Below are 15,543 nucleotides of genomic sequence, written 5' to 3'. Positions count from 1 at the left end.
AAAAAAAAAAAAAAAAAATGGTTTCTAGCCAATTCCTGTGGCGAGTTACGGTTATTTAAAGAAATTACTGCACTATGCAATTCCTCCACTAGGGGAAGCAAAGGAGAGGAAAGACCAGCATAACAAGAAATCAAGAAATAAACAGCATTTCTTTGCAAGGGTGTATCACGTCTGGGTAAGATGTACTTTTGTTTCCCTGCCAGCCTCAAGGCTGTTAAGTTGATATAAAAAAAAAAAAAAAAAAAGCTACAGATAACGAGTTGATCATGGGTTGTTATGCTATTATGTTTCTGGTCCAGCCCACTTGAGATTAGATGAGTTGAATGTGACCTCCGATCCAAAATAGGTTTCAAACCCCTGGTCTAAATGTGCGTTTCAGGCTTCTTTGTTCAAAACTCCCGCATTCATGTGTAGCTACGCAAGTTTTTACAACCATTTTTGGGTTCTAGGTATACAAAACACACAGCAGTGAGTTAAACCAGATTGAGCTTTGACCAATCAGGGACTCAGATTTGGTTGTGACGTATGGATGGCGTCCTCTTTAATTTACACAAATGCTAACCGTTTAGAAATTAATCATGCAGGAGACATTGAATACCTGCAGTTTGTGCCAGGCCGCAATTATTTGACTCTAAAGCCTCCGGTCCGGTACGGTCCAGTCCGGTAAGGAGCGGCACAGTATCTTCCAGTTAATTCTGGCGACCATTTCAACTTAGTTAAGCCTTGCTCCCACTAAGCGGTTTATTTCACGGCGCATGCGTGGTGTAGACCGCTACATTGGATCATTGTAGTGTGACGACTAAAAAAGTGACAACAATGGAGGTCATCCAGCAGCTCGTCTTTTTCTTGCACTACTTTATGTACATCCTGTATAACAGGAATTTAATGTGGTTTGAAAGAAGATTGCGAGCTACTAAAAAGAATACCGTAAAGAGGAAAACGGAAACGCTAGATTAGCGCTACTGGTGCTTTCTAGTGTCATCAACTTCTGCCAATCAGTGGGTGTCAACAGAGACTACGGGTTGGAACTGTTTAATGGGTTAGTTTTACAAAGGAAACACTCAAAATACTGGACCAAACCGTACCGCAAAGTGGAAACGAGTCTTTCATATATCTGAATAGAGCTCTTAAAGAAAAAGCCTGGGACAATATTTGCACCACAGCTGACTTGTGGTCGTAGTGCTCCAACAATTCATCAAGCTTTGTGGCTTTGTAGCGTACCAAAGTTGTACTAAAACTTTTTGACATGTTCTTCAGCATTTTTACCACTAAAAATTATTCCAGATCAAAAGGCAAAACCATTAGAAACACTGGATCATAAGGCACATTGTTGATTTTTGAGACAATTCAAGATTTTAATTCTTCTTATGGTCTTAGGGCTTATAGAGGATATGACCTGATGGTTTTATTCATCCCCTAATGTCACAGACTAATGTCATCTACATAGAAACTCACTTTGTGACGGCAGCATGTGGTACATATTATTATGTAAATTTGTGTGGAAAAAAAAAAAAACACCCAATAAAACCAGGACTGGTTGGATGTCTTCATTCGGCCGTGCAGCACAACCAGCAGATGTGAGGAGTTCTAGTCCTCCGCACGTGTCCGCTCGTTGAGTTCAGCGTCAGTTCAGTTACATCCTCGAACGGATTCCAAGTCAGTCGAAAAAAATTCCGACGTGAGCAGCAACTCGAGGCTGAAAATGAAGGGTAGGGTCGGCGTGGGCACTCGCTTCTATTCCTTTGGCTGGTGCAGTCACAAGCCCAAACAGGTTTCATACTGGAGATTAAGGACAGTTTTTAATAAAGGATTCCAAATAATAGTCTTTTTTCACCACTAAACAGTTTATACCATCTAAAATAACAAAGTAAAAACCTTGATTTACCCTTTATATCCCTTCCTCCAGAATCCATCATCATGTACTTTTTTACTACAGAAGCCTCATAAATAATAAACATATTGACTCAGCTTTCAAATGTGGACGAACACACATGTTGTCGTCTGACAAAACCTCTCCTTCCCGGTGCTCCGATGTGCAGCAGTGCTTTTCTGTTGCCTAGTAACCAGGTAGAGTTTCTAGTGAGAGAATCCCACTGTTCTAGACGTATTCCTCGTCCTCCCTCGCTTGCTTGCTTTCCATTTAAAAAAAAATTTTCTACATTTTTTTTGCAAGTTAAACTCCACCAGCTCTCTCCTGTACTCTAGGTGGATGCATATGGGTGGGGACGAAGCAGAGACCCACGCTGCAGCGCAGCAGGACTACAGAAGAAGAGGCTGTGGTCTCTGGAGGTGTATCACGATATACTCATCAAACCCCGTTGTGCTGAGAGCATCACTTATGCAGCAAAAACACAACAATGCAGTTTCTGCAAAAAAACAAAACAAAAAAACAGGCTTAAAATGGAATGAAACACAAAAATATGCAAATATTTCTTCTTGGATTCAAAACATTGATTTGATATTCTCTTTCTTCTGCTTTACTGTTCGAACTCCTTTCATTGCAGCCGAGATGGAGGAGAGGAAAAGAAAACTGAGGAGGGAGAGGGGGTTTAAGGGATGGTCGCACAAAAAAAAAAAAAGTTACGCGCACTCACTGAAACGTTGCAGCGATATTATCGCACACTCACAAAAACGCAGCAGTGCTGTCTGCATCGCCATGACAACCGAGAGCCCGATGCTGATGGATTTCCCAGATCTTTTATTTATTCATCCATCTCCGCATTACTCTTTTATACGCACACACATGCTCACACATGTGCAACCAAGCAAGCACACAAGCTAATTTATGTTTTTTTGCATCCGACAGAGCAGTCTGAAGATTTTTTTCTTGTTGGATACTTTTCTCAACGCATTTTGTCTAATTCAAGGCCGATAGCTTTTTCTTTACATTTCCAATGCTCGTTCTTTTATTTTTCAGCTTTAAGTGATCTGCGGTGCAGAGAGAGCGGTTATTTGTGTGGAGATTAACTGTGGGGACATGGCTGAGAGGGGCAAGAACACACAAACGAGGAAAAGCTCATTAAAAACAGCAGTGCAGCAACTAAACAGCAAGCGCAACAAGGCAACATGACCCAAAAAAGCAGAGCCGAGCACCCGCGCAGGAACGCAATGAGAATTTTTTGGGGAGACCATCCCCATCCTGAGATGATGCAGCGTCTCTGGGGAGCCCCGCGCTGACCTTCACCCCCCTCCCTTACCCGCCAACCTTCTCAGCTTATTTGTGTGCGCTGAAACTCAGCAGGCTTGAGTTGGAGATGGCGTGCAGCAGCTCCTCTGACATCTCACGGTTTTTCAATTATTCCTGCTGACTCTCCATCTTTTCGCCTCCCTTTTTTTTTTATGGCCTAAATAAATCCGCTATCACAGAACTCCAATCCTTTTCCACCTCAACCTGCGGTTCAGCGGGACATCAACAACTCAAGCCCATAAATCAATAGATCCTCTGAGTCGGCTTGTGTCAAATGCCGAGACGCTGACGGGGAATGAGGCAAGAATGATCTATTGTGTTTGATTGTAACTCACAGAAAACTGTTTTTAGAAAATAAAAAAAGCAAAAAACAGGGATGTAAAGAGGGACAAAAAAAGAGCAAACATCCCTGAGCTGCAGCTCTTTCTTTTTTTTTTTTTTTTTTTTAGAGGAGGCAGTAGGAGGAGATGGGGAGGAGGGGGCAGGGTTGAGCTCTTGCATCTCCACTGCAGCAACCCTCAACTCTCCTGGAGAGAGACAATGGAGAGCCGAGTGGAAGACAAGAGCTCAGAGAGGTGCACTCACATCACTCGCACTTGTGATTGGCTGACTGCTGCGCGCTGCCGTCGAACACCACAACCATGTTAAAGACCTCGATGAAAATTGTGATTTTGGTGTAATGAACATGTTCTTGTAGCATGTTTCCAATAACAGGGAACAAATATGAAAGAAAATAAGCTTAACATTGCTTTTCTGAGTATTTCTTTATTCAAATCGTGTTGAATCAGGATCAAAAGTGCCAGTTGCAGAAGATTGTATTTGTCACGATCCATGTACATCTTCAATTTCCTCATCAGAGCTAGTATCCGCCTAAAAACTGTACAGCTGGATAGCTCCAATATGGCTTGCCATTTTTGTTGCACCGATAATGTTAGGTTGGCAGTGTGAGGGGCCATAAGCTTGTTGGAGAAAGTGTAAACAGAAAGCTATCAGTTATGGGTGATGGGAAGTGGAGGTGGGGTTACTTCATGCCAATGGTCCATCCCACAACTCAGAGGTGACTTTCTAAGACCTACAACAGATCTGTGATAGAAAACAACAGTTTTTATTTTATTTTATTTTGACTAAAAAAGACAATCATAACTAGAAAAGTTGCATTACCTGCAAAATTGCTTGGGTGAATCCTGATTGGTGAATGTGGCCACTGAATATGCTGAAGTTTTTACTGTAATTTCTGAAGGGATTTGCTGAAAATATTAAAGCAGTTGCGAAATGCTTAAGTTGCTAAATGACTGGAAAATTCCCTGAAGGACTCTAAAAGATAGACCACTGAAGCAATTTGCTAAAACTTCAGGAAAAAATATTCAAAATTTGTTGAATAACTCTTGAGAATAGGCTGTTAGCCAAATTAACTAGCACATTACTAAAATACTAGCCTAACTCCATATTAACTCAACAAAACCTCAGTAGATGCCTAACTAGCCAAAAAAAAAGCTACCACGTTACTAAAACCCGAGCATTACCAAGAATTAGCCCAAAAAAACTCAGCAGATGCAAAATTAGCCAAAAAAATGAGCACTGTGCTAAAATACTAGATTAACTCGGAATTAGCCCAAAAAAACCTCAGCAGATGCCAAATAAGCCAAAAAATTACCATGTTGCTAAAATAATAGCTGAACTCCAGAATAGCCCAGAAAACCTCAGAAGCATTAATGTCCTTAACATGCTGAACGTTTTGATACCAAACTTGCAGATTGTGCACAAAAACCTTTGAAGAATTACATGAAAAAAAAAAATCGGAATGTTTTTTATTGCACAAGTAGCATACATTTGAAAAATATCTTTTTCATTTTCAAAAATGGCACAAATTGTGTAAAATCGTAAAAAAAACGTAAATTTTACAAATACCAAAAGTACAAGAAGGAATGTCGAGCTAAATGTTTTGATACCAAGATTGCAGAAATTGCTGCAAGTGTGATCGAGTTCTTTTTACAAATCAAAAAAACATATGGATGAATAAATAAGGAATAATAATAAAAAGAAACAGGATCACTATAGCGTGAATGCTTGCAAAGCATTCACACAATTAAAAGTCCACTGGGGATGCTGCTACAATAAATCAAAAGATGATCGAAGTGGGGCTTGATAAACAGTCTTTGTACGTCCTCTGCTCACCTCGTTGCTCCAGCTGTTGTGTAATTGTCGCATTTATTATCTGTGTAACTCAGTTTTTCTATTTCAACCCTCTATTTTGATGACTTTCTAACAAGGCTCCCTCATCCATCCCTCCATCCATCGATCCATCCATCCTCACTTCTACTGTTCTCTCCTGACTTTTTGCCTGCTTAAACCCATGCGCCTCGATTTGCGCGTGCACTTTTCTGCACCAACTTTCCTCTGCGAGCCGAACCAGAGGGGCTTTCAGAGGGTGAGCCGACACTCCAAGACCATCGTCAACACGATGCGCTTCCATGGCAACAGCTGCGAAAAAAAAAAAAAAAAGCCCTTCCCACAGCATCAGATGGCCAATCAGTGTGGCACTGCCACTACTGGGAACTTGACAGATCGCTTGCTGAGTGTAAAGACATACTGGGGAGGCAGAGCTGCGATAGCTCTCCACTACATCTAGTTTTATGGCTGCTTTTGTTTTAAATATCTGTCTCAGCCAGTCATTTCATTGGTTAAACTATGTGATTTAAGGAAAATAAGAGGCTGATCCGGTGTTTGGAAGGAAGCTAACTGAAGGCAGGTGAAGCAGAAGAACCTTTGACCTACAATAAACCAACATTGGCTTATAAACAACACAGTTCCAATACTTATTTTTAACGGATCCACGTCTGCACCCACAGTGTGAGTCTGAAACCATACAGACCCACTCTCACACTCAAGCATACACATTTGCACGTGTCGGGACACACTGCGTTTACTCAGTATAACACAGCGCTATTAGTTCCAGATCATTTTTTTTTCGTGGAGCATCCGGTAAACATGAACCCTGGAGATAAACAAAGCTCCTGCTGAAGTTCAAGTACTGCTGCACCACACACACACACACACCTCACAACTGTGCTTGCATACCCAATTTGTTGAATCGGAAAAAAATATATCCAGACTTAAAGCACCTGGAGGATTGTGTACATTTTAAGTTTTGCTTGTATACTAGAGTACAAATATATATTTGACCAGAAAAGTCACCTACAATAGCACAAATGTCTTACTTCTTGTCTGTTCAAAAAGGCAATAAACACAAATGTAATAAGTAAAGGTAGTAAAATGCACATGTATGGACGTTGACCAGCACAGGCGATGCTGGTTTTGGTTTATCCGATCTCATTGAGGGTTGTAGACAGGGGCATCAAGACATGTCAGGTGTGTCGTGCAGTTTCCTTGAGGTTCATTGACAATGGAACAAACCATTGTTGTGTGTGTGGTTAGTATATCGTGAAGCATTTTTAAGGCTAATGTAAGTCACACATTTGTGACATACGGATGATGGAGTCCTACGGTGCCCTTACGCCACACTCTGGCAGTTAGCTAACCTTTTAACACCAGAGCTTTAGCTCCAGGGTTGACATTCTTTGGACTAACTGTTGAAGCAATTCAAGTAATTGCAGCAGATTCTGAAGCGAAGAAAATCAGGTTTGTGCTAATGTGCAACAATTTCCAGTATTGAGTGCTTATGCAAATTTTAGAGCCTTGTGTGTACAATATTGACCTTTTAACTCTCTACTCTCTACTGCCCGGTTCCTGAGGTCTTCAATCCAAAAACTAAACTCGCCATAAAACCAGTGGTGACGTTGCCTTTCAAGATGTCACTTCTCGTCTTTGGTACAACCTCTCTTTGTAATTGCAACATATTGACTCTGTTGAGTGTCTTAGAAGTCAGATCCAGACATTTTTATCCAGGAAAGCTATGACATCATTTTTGTTTCATCTATGATATATGCATTATGTCTTGTAACTGTATGTGTTTAACCTGAGAAAGTTGTTATAGAAGAGTTACAGTGGGTCAAAGAGGATGTTTTTTCAGGCGTCTCCTGTGTTAAAGGGTTAAGCAATGGTCACTTACAGCTAGGAATGGGCTGTTAGTATGCAAATATGGCATACCTGCGTTTCACCTTCTTTACCCTTACGTGTTGCACAAGTCTTTGCTACAACACTCACAGCATGTAAAAAAAGTGTGGAAACATTTTTGTTTGATGGGATTCCATTTCATTCGAACCATTTGTGACTAAGACAAAATATATTATAAAGATAGATTAACAAAAACATCTCTAGAATTAAATGAAAAGTATTTTTACTGCTAATGGATTGAAAAGTCTTTAGTGGTTGCTCCAGTTGGCCACCGCATGTGTTTTTATTTATGGTTTTAGTTGATCTGAAGCCTCGAAGCTTCTGATGTTTTCAACAAAATTTGATCAAAAACCTTATTCAGTTTTAACAGACATTCTCTTGCCATTGCAGCTTTGCCTTCAAAAACAGTTAATACCAAACTTTTGACATTTCTTGGATCACTGTTTGGCCATATCGCTGCTTCACTTTCAATAGTGGCTACGTTTTCTTTCATACTGCTGTTAGTCTTTGTTCACTTTCAGTTGTGCTCATGCTAGTAAAGAGCAAGGATCTTGGATAAAAGTATACAACATTGTATATAAATTGGTTTTCATCAAGTCAGTGTTGACATAGTTTTATTGTCCACATCATTTTTGACAATGCAGTCCTAACTCGCCTGTGCGAAGGACCAATATATTGATATAGTTTCATGAAATCTGGCAAACTGTCCAACTAGCCCATCAGTAATTTGGATATGTTCCAGCAAACCTCCTATTGTCCCATTTGGGACAATTGGAGATGAATGCATGAATATGTTTTTTATGTAAAAGGAGAATGGTTCTTACTCCAGATCAAGTTTTGTTTGGTGGAATAAATTAAATGTGTTTCTAAGGTCCATAGAAAGAAAAAGACTAAGGCTAAATAATCTGACATTTCCCAGAACCACACTCAAAGTGAGGACATCGCTGCAGCAGCCAGGACTTTAGACGTCAGAAAGATAGGATCCCTCAGTCTCTACAGTGATATGCACCAAACATCCCTCAATCTGGTGTTATGACGATCACAGGCCAAATACAATGAGTCATCTAACACACAGGCGCGCACACAATAACGCTGTGTATAAATACAGCAAGACAAGCAAGAAGACTTGCTTAAAGAAGCTTTTCAGAGTCACTTTCTCCCCAGGAGGCGAGTCTGGGTGGCAGTCAGAGAGACGACCCACAAGGCCAACTGTCTTTTTTCATCATACCACAGAGATCAAGTCATTTTTAGACATAATTACATAATTAACATGCTGATAAAAATAGTAAGAAACGGATTGTTTTTGCATAAATGACAGGGAAACTGTGAAGACAGAGAAAATGATGAATGAAAAAAAAGAGTAAATTCTATTTTATTTAACAGCTAAGGCCATGATTTAAGTAGAAATGCTTTGTGTTTTAAAGTAATATATATATATATATATATATATATATATATATATATATATATAACACTTCTGGCTCTAATATATTCCAAATAAATCGAGAGTTTGACTGTATATGACGAGTGTGACGTCACACATAGAAAATGGTTTACTTCCACAATCTTCTCTTGATTCAACTTTGGTCCTGGTTGTGGAATTGACCACTATCTGGTTTGTGTTATGCTGCATCATGTTCTCAATAATTCTGTGGCAGAAACAAAATGTCTCACGACGACAAGTGAAGCCGCTTTTGGCCCACGATGTTTACAGACCGGACTACAAGAACTTAAATTCTTCCAGAGAAGCATTACAACACAGTATATTCCTCAGCAGCCCTTCCAGTGTACACTTATTTTTAAAATTCTTGATGAATAAAGAAGATGAAAGTTCTTTTTTATCCAGGTATCATTGTCTTGCATTGTTAATACAATAATTCTGCAAGATAAATAAAATTCCATTCAATTCAACTGAGGTTGAGTCACAACACCTGGTCTTATAATCTTCTTTCTACAAATGTTTTAGTACTTATCCAAGTGGTTTTCTCGTTAAAAAAAACAAACAAAAAAATTGACACAAAACTTGTACCTCCTACATGTCTTATTTGAGAGATAATGTCCTAATCCCATTAACTGTTAACGAGAACTGTACCAAGTGAGTGTGACATCATCCATTGAAAATGTCTTACTCCAAATGAAGTAAATTCTTTGTAATATGGACTCCACCATGTTTGAACCAGATGTTGTGATTGGGCCGAGTCGGTCTGAGTTTTATGTCAGCCACTCCAGGAGTCAGGAGTGAGCTTTTTGGAAGGCCACACCCCTACCGCTTGAAAGCAGGTTCAGGAGAATCTGTCAATCAGACATTTTGAATGTTCGACGTGGGGGCTAGCAGGCACCACATACTTTATTGAGGCTTCTGATTGGTCCGTTTATAACTTAACTTACACTACAGGAAATATATCATGATGTAATGATGATAGCTAAATTTTCAATTTAAGTCTAAGGGATTTTGAGACCAAACTTGCTATTTGGAATGTGAGGTCAGTACAGTCAGTATAGGTCTCACATACAGTCAATGGTCAAGAGAAAATGTCAAAATGTTGGTGTGAGTGCTGCTTGAAAGCTTTTTGTATGTTGTTATCACCTCACATATAAATAAATGATGCTTTAATGTATTTTCTTAATATGGATAAAGTCAATTAAACTATGCAAATCAATGGCAAACAAATAGTTCTGCAAGTATTAAAAAAATTAAATTCCTATTACTTTTTTCTTTAAATGCAGCTGAGCAAACTTTTAACATTACCAGCACCATCCAAACTATGACTTTTACTTTATTGTACACATTATTTGTATTTTATACACTCCAAAAAAGAACAAGTATTGCTACACACTTCAAACTGTTGTCGTAACTAAAGTCAGACGATAGAGACAGATGTCTTTACAGAAGTTCATGTGTGTCCTCTAGAGAAGAGTAGCTGATCAGTGATGATGAGCCTAATAAAAATGATGAACGCAAAATGATGTGGTGCTAAAATGCCATTCTGGTAATTAGGAGCAACTGTTGACCTGTTTTAATTGTCAAAGGAGATTAATGACTCATGCAACTGCACTGGGAATGATCCAAACCTTCTTGCTGCTCCGGCGAACAGAGCAAACAGAAATAATAGCTTTGAGAAAAAGATGCACAACTCTTTCATCCTCTACATTTTGCCTGAGTGGCAGACTATTTACGCTCCGGATTGTATTTACATAGACTCCTGCGGACCACCGTGTCTGCACCGCTTTCAAGTATAACGACACAAAGTGTTTTCCTTTGAGATCTAGTGACATAACCTGCTTCCACTTTCATGCAAGTCCACAAGAAGCAATGCTGGTGGTGTGTCTCGCTTATTAGCTCTTCCATATTCAATCCTGTCATCACCACACAAGAAAAAAAGTTTGCGAATCAGTGCTAACAGATAAGACTTGTGGCAGTTCTGTCCTTACCACAGAGGGATCTGCCTCTTGGTGGTAAGCCTCTGCAGTAGAACTACCACGACAGAAGTGTGAACACAACACACAGGATGTTACACAACATCAGCATCTGTAGGAAGAATGCCAGATGCAACACTTTTCTTTGGTAATTGGTTGCATATCAGTGCAAAACCACAAGAAACAGTCATTTTCTCTGCGTCAGAATCAGCTGATTTATGTTTACTCATGGGGAATGGTTGAAAGTTTGTTCATAAACATTTTTTATTTAGGTACCACTGGTGACATAATCTTAAAATTTTTTAAAATTGTATTGTTTAGATCATATCTGTTTCTAATCAGTGTAAGTAGTATTAATTTTAATTTGCGAGTAAAATACCATTCTACAAGTACTATAGAGCAGGGCTGGGGATTACAAGGTACCTCACAATACAATGTGATACACAATACATGACTCACGATATTGATGATATCGTAATACTGCGATAATTGGTTAAAATCATCACTAATAACTCACAATATATAAAAGAACATATATTTTAGGAAAATATATCCCCATTTATTTTTTAGCTTGAACACAATCATGGAAAACAACTGGTCTTTTTTGTGCAACAAATAATAGACATTTTTGTGCAATATTGCTGAAATCAGTAATACTATGTCTTTGACAAGCATTGACATCAACTGAATTTGAATTATCTGTGTAAACAATACTAAACATAAACAGCAGTGCCACTACCTAGTGCAAAATTGTTGTAAGCAAAAGAATAAAGATAAAACAATTCAAGTAGCTTCCAGGCAAATTGGTGTCCGCAACCGACAGTCTTGCAAATTGCACACCTCCTATCTACCTCCAAAGGAATGTATCACCAAAGGATGACAAATATAGCGTTTTATAGCCTCTTCAAATGAAAATAAAAGATTGCTACTTGGTGAGAAGAATCAATTGCAGGACTAAATGCTGCGATATATTGCAATATCAATATTTTGGCACACCCCTACTTTAAACCAAGACCAAAATGCAAATTTAAAAACCCTCTTTTGTTAATCCCAGTTTTGTCGGTACAACAGTTTATTTATCCACATTGCAGGAGGGAGTAGTTTTCTAAATGTACCTCTGTAAACAGAACAATGCAGCTAAAAGGGGATTTAAAAAAAACCCTTTGCAGACGACTGAGAGCTTTTTAGTAAAGAAATGTAGCAAAAGTATGGCTAAAGTTTCTTGATGAGCAATTATTAACGAGTGTTTTCCGTTCCCATAGAGATGACTCAAGTGTGAGACCATTAACCCTTTTACACCGCAGCTTTAGCTCTAGTGTTTACATTCTTTCAGCTACTGTAACTCTTCAACCATTTATGCATAGTTCCAGTGGGTTCTGAAGCAGAGAAAGGCAGCTGATATACAACACTTCACATTAGTACTATGTTGCATATTGCTGCAAAGCTGATATGAAAAGACATGTTTCTCTGATCAGAATCAGGTGATTCACTTGTCAAAGAGCATGTATTATTAAGGTGTCATTGGAAATATCTCTTCTATTAAAGTGTTAAAAGGCATGAACTGGGTTGCATCTCGATCATAAAAACAACATTTAGGGGTGTGGCGTTACCCAAAATGGCTTGAAGCATTCAATGCGTAGATGTGAGAAAATCAAACTGACTCAAAATTGCAGGATTTGGCATTGTCAGAGTGCGCGGTATAAAAGATTTGCCAGAAACTATGCTATTTTTTCAACTGACAAAACCCTGACACGTTGGATGCCACACTGATTTTAAACCTATGCAGCCTAAAAACCAGAAAAAACATAAACTGGATTCATCCATCTCAGAAAAAAGGTAGAAGTGCATTTGTGTATGTTACATAAATGACTTTCTTCTGCTTCCAATGGATCTCGCTTCCTAAACCGAATAAGTCGCTCACTGAGTCCTTTTTTATCAGCAGTGCACCAAACCCTGTTTCATGTCTGCTGCGTACGTCTCAGTCAGGCCAGGTAACACCTGATCCAAGGCTTTGAAGAGGAGAGTCGTGAGGAAGACTTGGCTGACTCACGTTGACTTACTCCAACGAATCATCAATGTGGGCTCGACCCACGTCACCGTGTCAGACGGACAATCTCATGATTCATCAAGTCCACTTTTTTCAGAGCATATCATCTCCTATGACGGAGTAAATAAATCTCTGTAACCGCCTTTTTTTGTTCCTGCATTTTCTTCTGGCATCTCAGATGACCCAGGAGGAGAAAAGCAGGATCCCTGAGGTTCCTGCCGCAGCCCATCTTTGTGTCTGTAACCTTTCTTCTCAAACTTCAAACACCTTGTCAATCCTCCTCTGAAGAATGTGCTTCCACCATCTACTGCCGCAAAGCTTCAAAACGCCACACACAGGAAGCCATAACACGCCGCACTGTAACAAAATCCCTTCAGGATGAATCCAGACGTCAAAACTAAACACTTGAGGACAGAAGTCATTTTTTAGGAAAGGCTTAGTTTGCATTTTAAAACCTGCATGTGTATTTCTGTTCTCCATGTCCCAATGGAAAAGAGAGTTGGACTCTAGGTATACACAAATGTATGCATGCAGGGATTTTTCACACCACCCACTTCACCGAACCAGCAGTAAAAAAAAAGAATCCATTCACTCTTCAGGTTCTTTGTGAATGCAGTTTACGGTAAACTCTGGCTCTACAACTATGCAGTGAAAGACGTTCAAGTTGAACCCAGAATTTCACTTCAACTAACAAAACTAGACAAGACCACAAAGTCCTGAGAAAGTGGAGGCGATCATGCCTCTATGGGAGTCATTGACCACTTGAAGGTGGTCACTTGAACTAGAGTGTGCGAGCTTGGTGTGAACATAGCGTAAGTTAGCGGCAGTTCACAAAACACCTGTCACATTGTTTTACCAGTATTTTTAGGATGAATCGCCCAGTCCTACCAACAACCCATCCATCCACCCATCCATCTACTTGCACTCATCAGGGACCGGGTGGCGGGAGCAGCAGTCTTAGCAAAGATGCCAAGTCTTCCCTTTCCACGGTCACTTCCTCCAGCTTATCTGGGGGGACCCTGAGGCGTTCCCAGACCAACCAAGAGACGTAGTCTTTCCAGCATGTCTTGGGTCTTCCCTGGGGCCTCTGCCCAGTGAGACATACCCAGAACACCTCTCCGGGGAGGCGTCCAGGAGGCATCCGGACCAGATGCCCAAGCAGCTTCAACTGGGTGTGCTCAATAACGAGGAGAAGCGGCTCTACTCTGAGCTCTCTCCAGGTGACTCTCTAAAAAACCACCCAGCCACTCTACGGAGAAAACTCCTTTCAGACACTTGTAGTCGGGAACTTGTTCTTTCAGTCATGACCCAGAGCTTAAGACCATAGGTGAGTAAAGGAACAAAGATTGACCGGTAAATTGAGAGCTTTGCTTTCTGGCTCATCTCCCTCTTCACCACAACGGACTGGTGCAGCGACCGCATAACGGCGGACACCGCTCCGATCTGCCTGTCAATCTGCCTCCCGATCTCACGCTCCGATCTTCCCTCACTCGTGAACAAGACCCCAAGATAGTTATACTTCTCCACCTGAGGCAGGGGCACTCCACTCACCGAGAGAGGGTAAAATACCTTTCTCCAGTCAAAACCAGAGAAATGTAGTTTGAGACCTACCAACAATCCTTTAATAATTCTTTGATCTGGACTAACCTCTTAAATTGTGATCAGTCCAAAAGACGCTCCCAAACTTTGGGAATCCAAGGTTTTCAAGCACATCAAAGCTACTCATACCCTAGATTAGAATCAGCAGAATGCGAACACAAGTTAGGACATCTTACCACCCTCCATAGATACTTTTCCAGGGTTGTAAAAGGATATGGGTTGCAGACGATCCGAATACACCAATAGCGAGGCCTTGTAGTTTGCTTTAGACAGAAAAAGGCCTTTGGAGCCAGAGCTGGAAACGGCTGCTCCTCCTCACACGAGATGCTTGATAAGTTGATTCGAACATTGGCGGGATCGGGTTCCTCGTCCACGTCGAGCTCCGATTCTCGCACCTCGTTGTCCTGAACCTCCCGGCTCCAGTCGTCCTCCCCCGGACCACGGCTTTCCCGCTTTTTGGTCTTATCCCCCTCTCCCTTCTCCATCTCCTCATCTCGACCTCCTCCGGGGTCAACCTCATGACCTGGGCTGGTGCTCCTGTCAGCCTTCGGTGCGTTGCGCCTCACCTCCTCCTGCTCCGGGCAGTCCGAGTACTGAAAGCGCACTCTCCCCTCGCCATCAGTCATGATAGAGAATCAGGCAAAGCCGCTCTGGAGGAACGTCAGAGGGAGTAAAGGTTAGAGACAAGCAGAGAACAGGCGGGGCGGGGATGTGGCAAACAGAGGTGCAGGTGGAGAAACGGGTGGGTTTCTACAGGCAGGAGGAGCAGTGACAGAGGAGGAAAGTCGAGATGAAAGAGAGATCAGCCTTCCAGCCACACAGAGAGCCAAATAAAGATCCAACATAGCTAGCTTTGGAATTCATACATCTTTTTGTGATCTTTCAGTCAAAATAAAAGCCCCAAATGCACAATTGGGTTTTCAGTGGCAAAATAAAGTTTAAAAAAAGCAATTTATGGGCGTTTTATTGCCAAATTTTAGTGGTACACAGTTACACAAACAGTAGAAAATGAGTAGGATTTTTTTTTCATTTTGTCTTCCTGTTGCTATGAGATTGAACAGATGGATCTCTCTGCTCTGAAGGTTTTTATGGTGGCAGCTGATGCGCAAAAAAGAGGAAAAACCTTTATATTAATGCACTAATCCTTATTGTGACATTGAAAAAGAACAACACAGAGGCTCGTTATTATAATCCCTGGAAACACACTTTACTCTTTTGA

At 40.6% G+C, this 15,543-nt stretch overlaps 1 protein-coding gene across 2 annotated transcripts in view; it reads right to left on the bottom strand.

The window, feature by feature from the left end:
• cacna1ha (calcium channel, voltage-dependent, T type, alpha 1H subunit a) overlaps nt 1-15,543 on the bottom strand; it is a 119,523-nt gene that overhangs the window by 103,385 nt on the left and 595 nt on the right. For both annotated transcript variants that reach the window (XM_024271513.2, XM_024271514.2), the window contains exon 2: nt 14,541-14,974. In XM_024271513.2, the coding sequence (XP_024127281.1) occupies nt 14,541-14,950 (410 nt within the window). In that variant the 5' untranslated portion in view covers nt 14,951-14,974. The remainder of the gene's footprint in view (nt 1-14,540; nt 14,975-15,543) is intronic.

Source organism: Oryzias melastigma, linkage group LG8 (assembly GCF_002922805.2).
Source record: "Oryzias melastigma strain HK-1 linkage group LG8, ASM292280v2, whole genome shotgun sequence".
In the NCBI taxonomy this organism is placed as follows: domain Eukaryota; kingdom Metazoa; phylum Chordata; class Actinopteri; order Beloniformes; family Adrianichthyidae; genus Oryzias; species Oryzias melastigma.
Note: the sequence above shows the minus strand (reverse complement) of the source record. Positions and strands in the feature narration are given on the sequence as shown.